We start from the raw sequence: 15,503 nt of genomic DNA on the forward strand, positions 1-15,503 counted from the left end.
TCGGCCAGGACTGTTATGTCAACATGCTGAGCACATACATGAGAAAAACAACCCACGTCAAAAAGTTCAGCTCCTGACTTGCCTTTGTCCTAACAGGGTTCCCTGGAAGCTTTTACTGTTTTTTGTTTTGTTTCAGGTCCATCTTTATGATAACAAGCCTAGAAACACTCGGTGATTAAGTGTTCATTGTCAATAGGCATGAGATTGAATACACCTACCTGCAAGTGCTGTTGCATCTACCATTGACCATTACCTTGTGGAAAAAGAGATTCTGACTTGCTGTAAGGCAGTGAAATCATCTGATTCAACTTTTTTTCAAGTATTTGTTTTAGTATAAATGGCATTGAGAAATAGGGTATTTGGTAATAGGTATTTGCCACAGTACAGAGGGAGGCATACTGGCTTCCATATCAGGGAAAAATGAGCATCACAGCTGTAAGTGATAGCCTCGTAGTACTTTTATACCACTCTCCTGAGAGTTTATTAAGCTAGAATTCTCAGTTTTCACTGAAAGTTCACATTTCTCAGCACTGTTTTAAGGAAAACGTTTGGAAGATAACATTTTTGGGGAAAACCACAACTAGAATACTACATCTCTAGCATTTATTGACTTTAATGCACAAAATACTAATGTTAAGCATGCAAACTTTTTTTTTGCAAAAATTAAGAAGTTTTGTAATTAATAAGCTCCCAACTTTGCAGAAGACAGTCTCTAGCAACTCCTTTGCTCCTCTAAGTCATAAATAGATGAAAAGACTTTTCAGATGTTCCTGTTGCTAAAATCTTGCGGGTTTCTCCCTGAGAGCCTCTCTCCCCTTGCTCTGCAGAGGGACGGCTCCACCGAACATCATGGCAGGCTCACAGAATTGTTTATTTGTGTAGCTTGTGTAGAAAATGACATCCCAGGGATTCTTAAAGGGTGTTTTATGGCAATATACTTTTAAAAAGTGAAGTGTTAAACTGCACAGCAAAGCAATAGGAGCTGGCGAGTCATGAGAAAAAGCATTACAAAAGATACTTAAAATTAGTGTGATGACCTGCCCAAATTCTGGGGATGCTGCAGGACACCAGAGAGATGGCATTATTTTGGTTTAAAGCACAAGGATTGGACCTGTCTATAAAGCAGGTGTACCCAGATATGTATGCACACTGAGCACCCATGGCAGTCGCTCCTTAATGGTGGCTACGTGTATGGTCAACCCTAACAAAATGGGGCCGCTGTAGGTAGTTGTCTAAGTATGGATTTGCATGCTTATTTTCTGGAGCTTGCATCTGAGATTTCAGAACATCTACAGTGAGCGCCTGACGCGCAGAGCCGGGAGCTGGCAGCCCCTTGCTGCTGTCACTGCATCCTCTGCTGAACCAGACCCTTGTTGTGCAGCTCCCAGCTGGTGCAGGGGATGGTGAAGGGCTCTGGCCACTTCCCAGCAGGTCCCTGGCCCATCGAGTCCCGGGGCCGCTCGTCTCCCTCCTGGTCTGCCCGTGGCGGCAGTTGCCGGTTAGCAGTACAGGCGTTGCACTGCTTGCTCAGCAGTGCAATTTCCTTTCAGCTCTCTTTTCAAGGAAGTGAAACCACCACGATGTATTTTTTGCATTCTGAGGTGCCAAAGTAAAATGAAGTGCTTCGGACAGAAGAGAAAGGTAGCTGAGAAGAGTGGCTCTAATGGAGAGGGGGAAAAAAACACGTTCATTCCGTGATAACTTCTGACAGTGTTTCAAAGTGCGTGATAAAGCAAGCGCTAGATTTAGCAGAGTAAATAAGTCTTAGGCCGGTCTTCACCTGGGTTATTTTCCCCTGCTTCTGCTATCAGCATTAACAATTGCAATTCCATTTGCTGAACAAGTAAGTAAAAATTTTACATTTTTTTTAAAGGAAGCATGTATGTATGCTGGGTCTGAAGGAGCTCTGTAAACTTACTCCTTAAACTCAGTTGTATTCAAACATTTGTCTGCAAAGTACATTTCAGCTCTCTGACATGGGTGATGAGGAAAAAATACAAAATAAAAGCAGTTTATGTTTTTTTGACTGACTGACTGAAGTACTGAAGTATGAAATTTATGTATTTATCCATCTAATTAGAACACGTGTTATAACACAGAAAAAGAAGTAGACTTGTGCTGTATTGCTAACTATATAGAAAGTAAGCCTTGCTGCATAGTCCCAAAACTTGAACAATTTTTAGAAATGCCATTAAGATTGTAATACCTCTTTTAAGTGAGCAGGTCCTGTTCTGCATAGCATGCTAAGTGCATGTTGAGCTCCACTTTGTCAAATGTGAAATTACATAATGTAATTTTTTATTTTTATTTTTTGGAAAACTGTTGAATCTTTAGAAAACGGCCAAGTTTTGAATTGCTTAAAATTGATACTTTCTGAGTTAATGTGTGTAAATTGTAAGAACCAGATTTGAGTGTTTGTGTGACTTGCTGGAGAAAGGTTGTACTGATTTCTGTTTAATTATAATGGAGCGTTCTGTGTGGTATAGTTACAATTTTATAAGAATACCTGCAGCATCCTGGGGAAGAACATTTTAAAATATAAAAATATAGATTGTATTGTGTGTTTGTTTTTCTTTACAAGTTTTTTTGAAGAAATAGTGACTTATATTAGTACAATCATCTGTATATCTTTGTGGAACATAAGATACTGTGAACAGCTAGAAAATTGGAAGGTTTTAAGAAAGCAAAGTTATGAAAGAAACATCTATATGCCTGTTTTGGAGAAAAATAAAAGCTAATATTTATCTGTAGATCTTTGTAATGCATTGGCTATTGAATTCTAGTATTTGACTACTTTGAAATGTTTTGATTAGTTTTATTTGAATAAAGGAGTTACGGTTTTATATTTGAAAACACAAACATTGAATCAAATGTTTTCAGTTCAGATTGACTGCTTAGCATCTTTAACTTCTTTCTGAATCTTTGTGGTTTAGAAACATGTCCATCTTATGATCTTGGGTGCTTTACCCAAGATACTTAACAATGGGATCTTTGGTTTTTGAGTGTCCTCATGTAGTAAAGATTTTTTAAAAATGCACTCAAACACTTTGTGCTTCAAAAAGAAGTATGCAGTAAAAGTCCAAATAAGAAACAAACTCTCTTGAAAGTTTCTGAGATCATAGAAAAGCAGCCTTTTACTAAGTTTCTCAAAAAAAAAAAATCAAGAAAAAATACAGATTTGTGTCTCACTTGTCCTGAAGGACAAGCTCCTTTTCCTTGCTGGAACCCCAGAGGCACCGTGGATCATAACACACCCAATTGCCCAAGCACAAACAGTCAAAAGGAAACCTTTTCCAATTTCAGGGACTTACTGTTTGGCATCTGCAGAGTTTATGTTTTCATTAAAAAAAAAATAATCTTTCCTGGCCCTGTGTTTGCAAAGTAAACCTTCCATATGTGCAATAAATGTAAACAGCTGAAGCCCTCCTTCAGTCTGCCTGAGACTCCAGGAAAGCTGCAGCTTGAAGGCAGCCTCCTCCCAGGCAGTTCTCCATGAAAACAGAAATTCACATATGACTTGGTGGAGAAGGTGCAGTAAATAATGGTCACTGACAAGAGAATATGTGTAGGAACTTTTCACAGAACAAGTGTGTGAAAGAATGTTTGTTTTTTTTAAAGCGTTTAAAGAAATTACAAAAGACTGGAGCCTCACAAAGACTGGAACCTCATTGGGTATATTTGTGTAAGCAAGCATAGTGTTGAACGTAGAAACCTGTTGTAGGATCTACTTTATCGATCACAGAGCAGTTCCTTAATGAGGTGATGTTAGCAAGTGTAATGGCAAACCCTAGACTTTTCGTTTTTGGCTGTTTCTGCATTTAGTATAGGACATAGATGAGTTAATATATACTTGCTTTCCCTCTGAAAATTAGCATCTTCGGATTGCGTCCAGAGAATCTTGATACAGCCTTCAGCAAAGGATTTTTGCTTTTATATGTGTATTGCAGAATGCATACATGGGATCTGAATTCACTTATCACATAAAATGTTAAGAAGGAAAAAGATTTACAGTAGTTGATACGTTGATTTACTGTATCTAATGGAATAGCACTGGTAGTTGTCATTAGTCATGGTTTCTTAATTTCCTTAGTGTCCAGTTCTTAGCTATTCCCATGCAAAATGCAGAAAGGATTTTACCAAACTAGCTAGTTTCAGATTTCATTATGAGTATGAAAATTAGATCAAACTTAGGAGTCATCTGATTGAATAGGGTAGGTTCATTGCCTAGATTGGAAATCCCATCAATCCATACATATAAAGGTATTTATACAGAGAGATATTTTAAAACATTTTTTGAGCACGTTCTGTCTAATTTTTTGATTTTCTCAAATCTAAAAAATTCTAAAAGAATGTAAACCTAAAGACAACAGAATATTAGGTACTGAAACTTGTTTCTGCTACCATATACAGTACATTTACATTATTTCTGTGGTAATTAGTAGGGAGTAAGATGAATGGATACATACAGAAATACTCCTTAGCTTGCTGTTTGTAGTATGTGTGTGATGAAGTACTGAATACATTCTTTCTTTTTTTTCCTCTTTTTTTTTTTTTTTTCTAGTGGCCACCGATGTCTTCAATTCCAAAAGTTTGGCCATTCAGGCCCAGAAGAAGATCCTTGGAAAAATGGTATCCAAATCAATAGCAACTACGTTGATAGATGATACAAGCAGTGATGTTTTAGATGAGCTTTACAGAGTGACAAAGGAATACACACAAAATAAAAAGGAAGCAGAGAAGATCATTAAAAACCTCATTAAAATAGTCCTCAAATTGGCGATCCTGTACAGGAACAACCAATTTAATCAGGATGAAATAGCATTGATGGAGAAATTCAAGAAGAAAGTTCATCAGCTGGCTAAGACCGTGGTCAGTTTCCATCAGGTGGATTATACCTTTGACAGGAATTTTTTGTCCAAACTGTTAAATGACTGTAGAGAGCTACTTCACCAGATCATTCAGCGTCACCTAACTGCAAAGTCACATGGACGGGTGAACAACGTGTTTGATCACTTCTCTGATTGTGAATTTTTGGCTGCCTTGTACAATCCCTTTGGACCTTATAAACTCCATTTGCAGAAACTTTGTGATGGTGTCAACAAAATGCTAGATGAGGGGAACATATAAGTACCTGTATAAAAGTTGACTGCCTATGCATTATTTGTAGATGGAACACTGTTGATTTATGAAGGAATAAGGGAGCATGCAAAAGGTGGTTTTTTGCTCGTTTTGGGGATTTTTTATATATATATATATATATTTTGACAAATATTTCAGAACGATCTTTATTAAGCTGATTCCTTGTTATGAGCTGTCTATTGCTATTTGCAGTCCATATGGAAGAAAGACAGCACATGACATTGTTTCACTGTGCTTTGCCCACAAAAACAGCTGGATAAAGACAATAAAACAGAAGGGTCCAAGTAGAGTAAGAGTCTTGCAAGACAGATATGCAAAACAAAATGATAAGCTGTCAGACAATCCAAATCTTTTATATTTACAGAAATATAAGTGATCAGAGTCCAGGTAAATAATTAACGTGGTGATGGTACAGTCTATAATTTCTTCAGCTTATTTGTAAAATATATATTTGATTCATTTATAGTCTTTTATAAGCACTGCACAGATCACAACTTCCTGGTGTTGACCTTATGAAACATTCAGTTTTACATAATATCTGTGATGCTGTCACATAAAGTCTGAACTGGTTTGTTCATCTCCAGCTCAGTGGTGAAAACTTTATGTCTGAAAGGCTACTAAGTGATCCTTACAGATCTACACAGATGCCTTGTTTCCTTTAATTATGTCAGAAACAATAAGCTACAGTAAAATTGCCTAATTGGAAAAAAAGTACTCCCTAGACAACACCTGTGGTATGTGATTTTAACTCTACATACAAAATTGTAAGGTAAAACACAGTGACTTGTGCAATTCCTTAAGATTTCTAGAACCCTGCTAATAAGTCATAATTATTTTTGCAAAGGTGTGGGTCAGCTTATTTTATACGTTAGGGGGATATGAATTCAGAAAGCTTAAGCATCTGAAAATAAATTCCAAGCCAGTTTGCTTTTTGTACAATGTATCTAGAAAACAAATTAATTTGGGGTATATGCTATTTAACTAATGGAAAAGTGACATCTTGAATCAATTTGTTCTCTTCTCCCTTCCTACCTTTCATACTTTTTTCTCCCTCATCTTCTCCCTGCCTTGCCTTTGGGGAAAAGAAAAATGTGACTTTCTAGACACTGTAATGTACTTAAAAGCATGAAGTTAATACATTTCAAACATCTGAAGACTTTTTATTAGGAAGCATATAAAGAATTTGTAGTTTATTTAATTACCAGTGTTTTTGCTGTTTGCTGTGTCCTTTTTTTTGTTGTTGTTATGAGTAAACCAAAGAATATTTGCACTCTGAACTTTTCTTTTTTTTTTTTCTCTTTCTTTTTTTCCCTGTTGCACTGTAAATCATAAAGATAATACTTGGACTGTGCAGGCAACCAGAGCATTACAGCCTCTGACATACAGCTTCAACATGGCTTGTCATTTTTTTAGAACGCAAAATTCACTTTTATTCATGTTCATTCAGTCACTAGGCTCTGCATATTCCCAGAAAGACACTAGAAATATGCTGGATAAATGTGTGTTCAAAAGGTGAACTCCTTTTATAGAAGTCATTAGTGTCCTGCAGGGAGAAAAGATTAATGTACTACAAGGCTGGAACAACAGGAAAATGATATAAGGATAGTGCATGAGAATTTGCAGAGTTAGGTTATTAGTGTGATATCTGAATGAGTATCTGTTAAGATCTCTTCTTATGTTTTACTGTAGTCCATCAGAAGTCATTTATGGGGATGCAACATCATGAAGGAAATCTCACAAACTGTAAGAACGCAGTTTCTGGCTTATTGGCTTATGTAATTTTTCTCCAACATGGAAAGAGAAAGTTATTTACTTTCCCAGTTCTTCTGTCTGAGGTGAGGATAGGAAGGAACTTGACTAGAAATTGAAGCTGTTTTGTACAAATCCCATTTCTGAATCATGCAGATTCTACAAAATGCCATAGTTTATAAAGAATGGTGACAGTTACTAAAGGGAAGACAGGACTTTGTGTAGAGCCAGGCACATTGCACACATTTGCTGTATAAATCACAAAAGATTTTCTTCAGCCATGACCCAGAATATTTTGACTGTTCAAATATGAATTTTTCCTGGGTCAAAAATTTCTTAAATGCTCTTTGTACATTGTTAACAAACACCTATTTATACGTATGTGAGTCATACTGCAGTTGAACTATTTTCATTGTCAGTAATGGAGTAAAGTATTCAGTTGCAGTATTGCCAGCTGCATCATCTGGCCATACACATTTTAGAAAAAGTTATTGGAGGTTTGGTTATAAACACAAAAACTTGACAACAGGGAGAAGATATACCTAGCTCACAGTCTAGTTACATTATTCTGAGATGTTGTAAAAATTGTTCCTTTCTGGCATTCATTTTCACTTATGAAGAATTGACTTCTGTAATTATTAAAGAAACTAATTGAGCTGAATTTCCAAAGACCTACTTTTATAAATAACATGGTATAGCACTTAAGCTGTGCAATTTTGCAGTTCATTTGTTTTTTTCCTGCAAGATTACATAAATAGTGGCTTCAGGTATAAAATTTCAGAAATAAATTGATACCACTTTTCCTTCTAATATACCTGTTGTCCCTGCATCAACCCTCTAGCACAATTTTGACGTATTCCTTGTCTAGCTGGGTTTAAAAATGAAAAGGTTACAGTAGTACTGTTTAGTTATAAATAGAATAATGTCATTATCGTGTGCATTAAAACTGATGCATCACTATTTTAATAGTGTAAAAATGACCAAAAAATCTTAAAATATTAAAAACTAATCACCACAGATTCATTTTACAGCAGGCTTTCAAATCTCAGTACCTTAGGAGTTTCATATTCGTAATGTCCTTTTAATGTGTAGTTAATCTGTGGTATCTGATGCCACCGAAGTGTGTTGCTGGATTTGTGGAAGTTAAAACTAATGTTACAGCCCTTTAAAGGAGCTGAATAAGTGGTGAGACCTTGCAAGCCTTTGACAAGATACATCAAACAACTGTTATCTCACCCATACAAAGAAAACAAGATACAGGAGGGTTATTGTGCCCACTTTGTGTGTGTCATCTTAGCAGCGATTCACTACAACTTCTGACCATCCCTTAACTACATTTGTATGTATGTGTGCGTATGCATGGGCAAACAAAAGTACATAATTAGGTAAGATAATAAGCATTATTCTTGTCTTTAAGCTCTCTAAAAATGTGTCTGCCTTTGGAAGGTACAGAGATTATCAGCCAGAGTCTGGAAGCTTTCAAGAACTGTTTTTATTTAGGAGAATCATGTCTCTTCTAAAAAAAGATTCAACCCCTCCCTTAAACTAAATTCCTGTAAAATAAAGGAATGAGGAGATGGCCAATTGTTTTCTCACATCTCCCCCTAAAAAAAGATTGTATTGTCCCAAGGAAGCAGTGATCTCATTTTGATGACAGTTGGCTTCAGCTGTTTTCCAGCAACTTGCAGCTACTGGCATACCAGTTATAGTGTGACTACGGAAAGGTAAACTGGACCTGCGCGTGGAACTCCTTCAGGAACTGGAACATGCTTGTTTTCATGGCCTAGCAGAGAAATATTAATGCTGTACCTGTAAGTCCACCATGGTCAGTAAGCTGCACGCTCTGCGGGCTTGGATGATGATCTTTGATAAGCATTCATCACCCGGTGACCTGCTACCGTAGCCTTCCTTTGGCTTCACATGCTCTTCCCACTTTACAAGCAGCATAAATAGCTGCTTTTCAGCTACATCTCTTCCCTCCCTGCTCCTTTTGCCCCAGGATTATACTACATTGTGTACGCATCTATGGAGAAGGTTAGATGGAATATGTTACCCACTTCACCTAATGAAAAAAGCAGACCTAAATAGCAGTTTCCTGTTTTTCCCCCTTCCCCCCCCCCCAAGTCATTTGAAATCTGAAAGAACAATCTACGTCTTGATTTAGTTGCTAATACTGCCTTGGATATAATCTATACCCTCATCAGTATAGCAAGTATTTATCTGTGATTTCAGTACATGAGTACATGAGCTCAAGTGACCTTTTTTTTTTTTTTTAAATATGCTTTTGAAAGTATGACAGAGGGTATACTTTAACGTGAAATCAAGATTCCAGTTTGCATAACCATTTCCAGAGAAAGCTTCTTTTTAAAACTGTTTTTCATTGGGATTTGGGCAGGTCAGCCAACATTCATGGTTAAGAGGCAAACATCTGTGCTCTGGATAAAACAACTGTCAAAGGAGATTATAGTTGTCCAGAAAAGTTCCATAATACCTTATTTTTATGGTTTTCACATAAATGAAACTTTCTCGGAGAAGAAGGTTTGCTATGGTGAAAATCTTGGTACCCAAAAGCACACTGTGGATACTACTTGGACAGTTTATTTAGACTAAGTAATGCAGTTAGGGTTTTTTGGTGGGTTGGTTGTTTTTTAATTTTTTTGATTGTTTTAATCTTGCATTTGTTCTTATGAAGAAAGAAGTTCTAAAAAACTAATCCGTACTGAATTATTATTGGTACTTGAGTTTGCATACAATATCTGAAGTTGCATTGCAATTTTGACATTCATATCTATAGCATTATATATTCTAGTTTACCATGTGATGTATTTTCCTTCTATGAAGATATAGTAGTTGTATCTTTTTACAGGCCATGTCTAAAAGATATCTCTATTACATTATCGCTCGGTCTGTATCACAAATGAAGATATCTTAGTGTTAAAACCACAATTGCTCAAGTGACCTTTTTTTTTTTTTTTTCCCTCCCCTCAGTACTCAGTTTTATTATTTAGAGTACTAGTTTCCAATTTTAAAGCTGATATTTCTAGGTAGGACTCCCTGAATCAGTATCAGCTTTTCCTCATGAGTTTGGGAAATACAGGAACTGAAGCATATCTTCTAACGATCTAGCAATGTTCTACGCACCAGTTTCTGGAGAAACATCCCCTATGGCATTTACTTCCATTAGGGAGCAAATTGAAAAGAGTCAGCTCATAGCTTTGGGATGTCCCATAATTACACAGTATCAAGCAAAGCAGCAGACTTTAACAATTAAGAATAATGGAGTTAAAGAGGTAAGTTACTTGCCCAATTTTCCCAAGCAACCAAAACCTGTTTGCTATTTGCTGTCCCCTCCTGTGGGAAAGTCTTGCCGCGGTAGGTGGAGGACAAAGGTGGAGCTTCCTACAGTTACTGTGATTTAGATATAAATTGCTGTTACCATCACTCATAAGATGTTCCACTTTCTACTTTAAAAATCTTAGTGCTGGATTTTAAAATCATACTTCCTGTTGGCTTCATGACAAAATAAGTCCTATTCCAGTTTGTATTAAATATTTGGATTTTTTTTGTTTGTTTGTTTTTTTATGCACATAGGTATGAGCTGAAATGAAGTAGAAGGCGGCCTTGTACAACATATCTTTTCTCCTATACGTCTTTCTTTTTTCTTCTGTCTGTAGGTGTTTTGTGTGCTACAAAGACATTTCTGGGCACTATTATTCTGAAGTATTATTCTATACTTGCAGGTTGTTCTGAGGGAAAATTGTTGGCTTTTCACCCACTTGTTCTCTGGTTCCTGCTGGCAGCCCCACTAGTTCTTAAACGTGGTAATTTAGAGCCCTTCATTTGCAACAGCCTTTGCAGAACATTTTATATTAAGTTTTTCAGAATTCATTTATCTTTGATTCTTGTGGCCAAGCCACAGCTAATAGCAGATTAAGAATATTTTAACATTTGTGTTGTGTGAGGTTTTTTAATTCAGAGAGTATGATATCATAGATGGAATAAATCAGCCCATATTACAATACCAACCCTTCTGTTCTTGTATGGGAATGGCAAGGGACTTCTGATCCATTTTGGAATAGCACTTAGAAGTTATTTGGCTCTCTTGAGCAGAATGTAGTCTCCCTTAATTTGAAGAATCAATTTCAGTAGCTGGGCTTGGCTTGGGTCTTGAGGAGAAAGTTCCCTGGCTGTTGATGTTCCAAATACACTACTGTTAAATTAAGGGATCCTGTGACATGAGAAGACAGTCGTTCCCCAGTACTGAAGTGCTTAGCTGATGCTCACAGTTTGCTTCACTGTTTGGATTTGAGGTACTGTGGTTTCCTTGTTTTGTTTGGGGTTTGGTTTTATTTTGTAGAGAGTCAGGATCTACAGCTGTGCATCATCTGCTAGGCCTGCTAAGAGACTGCAGCGGTAGAACACATTGAGGCAGTGCTTTGAGCCGAGGGGAAGTAAGCGCATTGGTCCCAGGATGTGACATGAGATCAGCTGTTACTTTCAAAAAAGCTGGTTCTGTATCTCAAGGATCTTGACAATTCAGCAAGAGAAAAATGATCTCATGCTTGGAACTAAGGTGAGTCTCTGCCCAACTTGAAAGTTATCTGTCTCAATCATATGCTGCATACTTTGATTTCAATGGTACAGGCACTCCCAAAGGTGTATTTCGTATGCCATCAAAAAAGAAACTATTAAGGAAAAGTGGAAAGGAAAGCTCAGCACTTTTCTGGGAGAAAGGGCTGTGATCAGACACTTAGATTTCATTAAGTTTACCTTACCATCTTCACTGTGATAAGGTCTACTGCCTACAGTAAGCACAGGTCTTCAACTTTGTCTGTCTAAGTAAGATGGTGTGTTTAATCTTACAGTACTAGTATCCTACAGCACTGCAACCTACACTTTACTTCAAAACTGGAACCGAGAAACTCACATAATAAAATGTAGAAGCAGGGAAGGAAGCCATACATGAAACAATGCTGATGAAAAGCAGTTTTGGCTACAGTTACGCCTTGGGAGAACCTTGGCTGGGGAATTTGTATTTCCCACCTCACTCCTGATTTGCAAATCAAGTGCTTAGGAGCACGAAGAGCTAGTAAAAGAAAAGGTGTTTATGTCATTTCATACTTGACTGGCTATTCTCCATGTATCCATCTTGCTCCTTAATTAGTGGGCTATTCCCTACTTCACTTAATTGTAGCTAAAATTGCTCTTCAGACTGGGGACAATTTCTCATTTGCATTTTTGGGGTGGTTTAGGTGGAAGCTGGCAGAGTGGGTATTTCTGAGAGACAATTAGAAGTCTGCTGTATCCGGTGGGACTAAGTTACGTGTACTGTTCTGTACAGAAAAAAAAAACAAAAAACAAAAAAACCTTCTCTAAGAATATCAGAAATAAGAACTCTGGAATGTGCTTGGAGGCAGCTCAAGAGAAGAGACGATTTCAGGAGACACAGCTTAAAAGTAGCTTGTCTTTGCTGTTCAGTAAAGGAGCTGCCTGGATTTATTGTAACAGCAGAACCTCTTGGAATTTTTGGCTGCCCCAGAGCTCAATATGGCCATCAACTCAGGAAGCAACTGCGCTGAATCAGTTTTTCTCAGGAGGGACTTCAAGTCTTCCATGTATTCAGTAAAGATTCAGCTCATCTGTAGAATCTATTTACTCATAACATGGTAGGAGTGCTCATATGCATCTGATTTCCAGAGAATGCAACAGAGGGTTATTTGTCAGTCTCTTTACCTCTTATTTTAGTCCATGTGGTTTTTATTTTCTTCCATATTTTTTTTCTTTTTTTCTGTTCTTCATGGAGATCAAGTTAATGAATTTCGCGCTACACGAAGGACATCAAGGTGCTCGAGTGAGTCCAGAGAAGGGCAACGAAGCTGGTGAGGGGTCTGGAGAACAAGTCTTATGAGGAGCGGCTGAGGGAGCTGTGGTTGTTCAGCCTGGAAAAGAGGAGGCTCTGGGGTGACCATATCGCACTTTACAGGTACCTTAAAGGAGGCTGTAGCGAGGTGGGGGTTGGTCTAGTCTCTCCACGTGCCTGGTGACAGGATGAGGGGGAATGGGCTCAAGTTGTACCAGGGGAGGTTTAGGCTGGGTATTAGGAAGAACTTCTGTACTGAAAGGGTTGTTAGGCATTGGAATAGGCTGCCCAGGGAAGTGGTTGAGTCACCATCCCTGGAGGTCTTTAAAAGATGTTTAGATTTAGAGCTTAGTGATATGGTTTAGTGGAGGACTTATTAGTGTTAGGTCAGAGGTTGGACTCGGTGATCTTGGAGGTCTCTTCCAACCTAGATAATTCTGTGATTCTATGAAGAGATATTTAGGGTGAAATTTAGGGCTGTGCTACAGGAGCAATCGTTTGCTGGCATGTCCCTAACATCTCTCCATGGGATACATTTTCAAAACTGTAGATGTGCATGTGCAACTAGTTTCTACTTAATGAGTTTGTTATACTAATGTGTTACTACATACCAGCTCAGCAGTCCAGTAAGCCCCTACCAACTCAGGTCATCAGTCATCCTCAAACCCTGAGTCTCTTGTGGAATCAAATGGAGAGCTTCCATAGTGCTCTGCTTATGCTCCCAGCATGGATTTTAGACTTAATTGTGTGGTATGTGCAACAAATGGCAAAATTAGCGTTTGTTGCCAGAATGGGGACATGAGACGTCCTGTGATGTGGGCTGTTGACAAAAGCTATAAAAACATTTACATTTACATTTGTAATTAGTTCATAAGAATACATCCACTGCTAACTGCACAATATGATGATCCTCAACATCACACCATGAAAGCTGCTTTTCAAGTTCTGAGTCTGGAAAACATTGGATTAATGGCAAGAAAAAACGCACTTGCTAACGAGTGGAGGCTCTTAGAAAAGAACACATGAGAAGGCAAGTTAGAATGAGGAATGATATTACTTACTATTTCTACAGTATATTGGGTTTACACAGCAAGGTTTTGGTAGCAGGGGGCTGCAGGGGTGGCTTCTGTTAGCAGAGTCCAGAGGTGGCCCCATGTCAGATCAGAGCCAGTTTCAGCTGGCTCCAAAGGGACCCACTGCTGGCCAGAGCACAGCCAGTAAGTGAGGTTGTTTGCGCCACTGTGAGAGCAGATTTAAGAAAGGGAAAAAAAACTGCTGGGCAAAACTGCGGCTGGGAGAGAGAGAGGGGTAAGAGCCAGCCCTGAAGTCCCCAAAGTCAGTGCAGCAGGAGGGCAGGAGGTGCTCCAGGCACGTGGCAGCAGTTCCCCTGCGGCCTGTGGAGAGGCCCCTGGTGGAGCAGGCTGTCCCCCTGCAGCCCATGGGTCCCACACGGAGCAGATCTCCACGCTGCAGCCCGTGGAGGAGCCCCCGGTGGAGCAGGTGGATGTGGCCTGGAGGAGGCTGCGGCCCATGGAGAGCCCCCGCAGGAGCAGGCCCCGGGCCGGAGCTGCAGCCCGTGGAGAGGAGCCCACGCAGGAGCAGGGGGTCTGGGGGGAGCTGCCGCCCACCCGGGGGGGACCCGTGCTGGAGCAGTTTGCTCCTGGGGGATGGATGGACCCTGTGGTACGGAGCCATGTGGGAGCAGTTCTTGACAGCCCCCACAGGCTCACTTCGGGAAGGACAGCATCCCAAGGGAGGGTCCCCACATGGAGCAAGGCGCAGAGAGTGACTGAGAAGGAGCGGCGGAGATGAAGTGCTGCAGACTGACCACAACCCCCATTCCCCGTTCCCCTGCGCCAATAGAGGTAAAGGGGAAAGAAGAGGGTTAATGGAAGGAAGGTGTTTTCTAGTTTTTGTTTTGTTTTGTTTCTCACTGCTCTGGCATGTTAGTAATAGCTAATAGATTATATTAATTTCCCTATGCTGAGTCTGTTTTGCCCATGACAATAATTGTTGAGTGATCTCCTCGTCCTTATCTCAACCCCTGAGCTCCTTGCATTGTATTTTCTCCCCCTTTCCCTTTGAGTGAGTGAGAGAGCGTTTGCCCAGCTGGATAAAATCACCACATGCAGATAAAGGAATCAATAGAATTACTTTTACTTTTCACTTTTAATTAACTGGGTGCGCTGGGCCATCCTGGTGGTTTGTATGAGATGCACTTTTAAGACCACCTAAGGGCTGAGACATCTCAGTGATCTCTCTGTGCTGCCAGCCAGCAGCTGGCCACAGAGAAAGGAAACGGGGCAAATGGCTAGGCTGCATGGAGGTCTGTTTGGTTAGAGTAGAAAATACCTATATTCAGAACACCAGGGACTTATAAAGCTCTATGGTTTTCATCAATCATATGAGGAATGTACCATCTCTTGCAGGCCATGCTTTTCTTTTGTACTCTTTAGTGGAAGGTACTGCAGTTATTAACATGGAACCAATACCTAGTTGCTTGCCAGTAGCGGCAAGAAATGCCTGCTTGCACCCTTTACTCATATTTGTGGAGAAATCTTTGTTCCCCATGAACAGGCCTCTATCACCATGAGCCAAAACATTTAGAAAGCAAATTAAGCACTTGAAAATCAGCCTTATGACCCAAGCATATCTTTTAGCAATATTAAACAACAGAATATAGAAGTCAGTCACTCAATTCTTTTATTCACCCAACAGTGAACATCGGTAGACAGTAGAAAACATTTTGAAAGGG

At 39.2% G+C, this 15,503-nt stretch overlaps 1 protein-coding gene across 5 annotated transcripts in view; it reads left to right on the forward strand.

The window, feature by feature from the left end:
* TNFAIP8 (TNF alpha induced protein 8) overlaps window positions 1–6,416 on the forward strand; it is a 65,962-nt gene extending 59,546 nt beyond the window's left edge. For 4 of the 5 annotated variants that reach the window (XM_083816227.1, XM_083816228.1, XM_083816229.1 and 1 more), the window contains exon 2: window positions 4,562–6,416. In XM_083816227.1, coding sequence (XP_083672353.1) covers window positions 4,562–5,127 — 566 coding nt within the window. In that variant the 3' untranslated portion in view covers window positions 5,128–6,416. Of the gene's footprint in view, window positions 1–397; window positions 1,844–4,561 lie in introns of those variants that run through there. The other variant, XM_083816226.1, reaches the window with a different exon arrangement.
* Window positions 6,417–15,503: the final 9,087 nt, after the last annotated feature.

The sequence above is a fragment of the Anser anser genome (genome assembly GCF_964211835.1).
Source record: "Anser anser genome assembly, chromosome: Z".
Classification (NCBI taxonomy): domain Eukaryota; kingdom Metazoa; phylum Chordata; class Aves; order Anseriformes; family Anatidae; genus Anser; species Anser anser.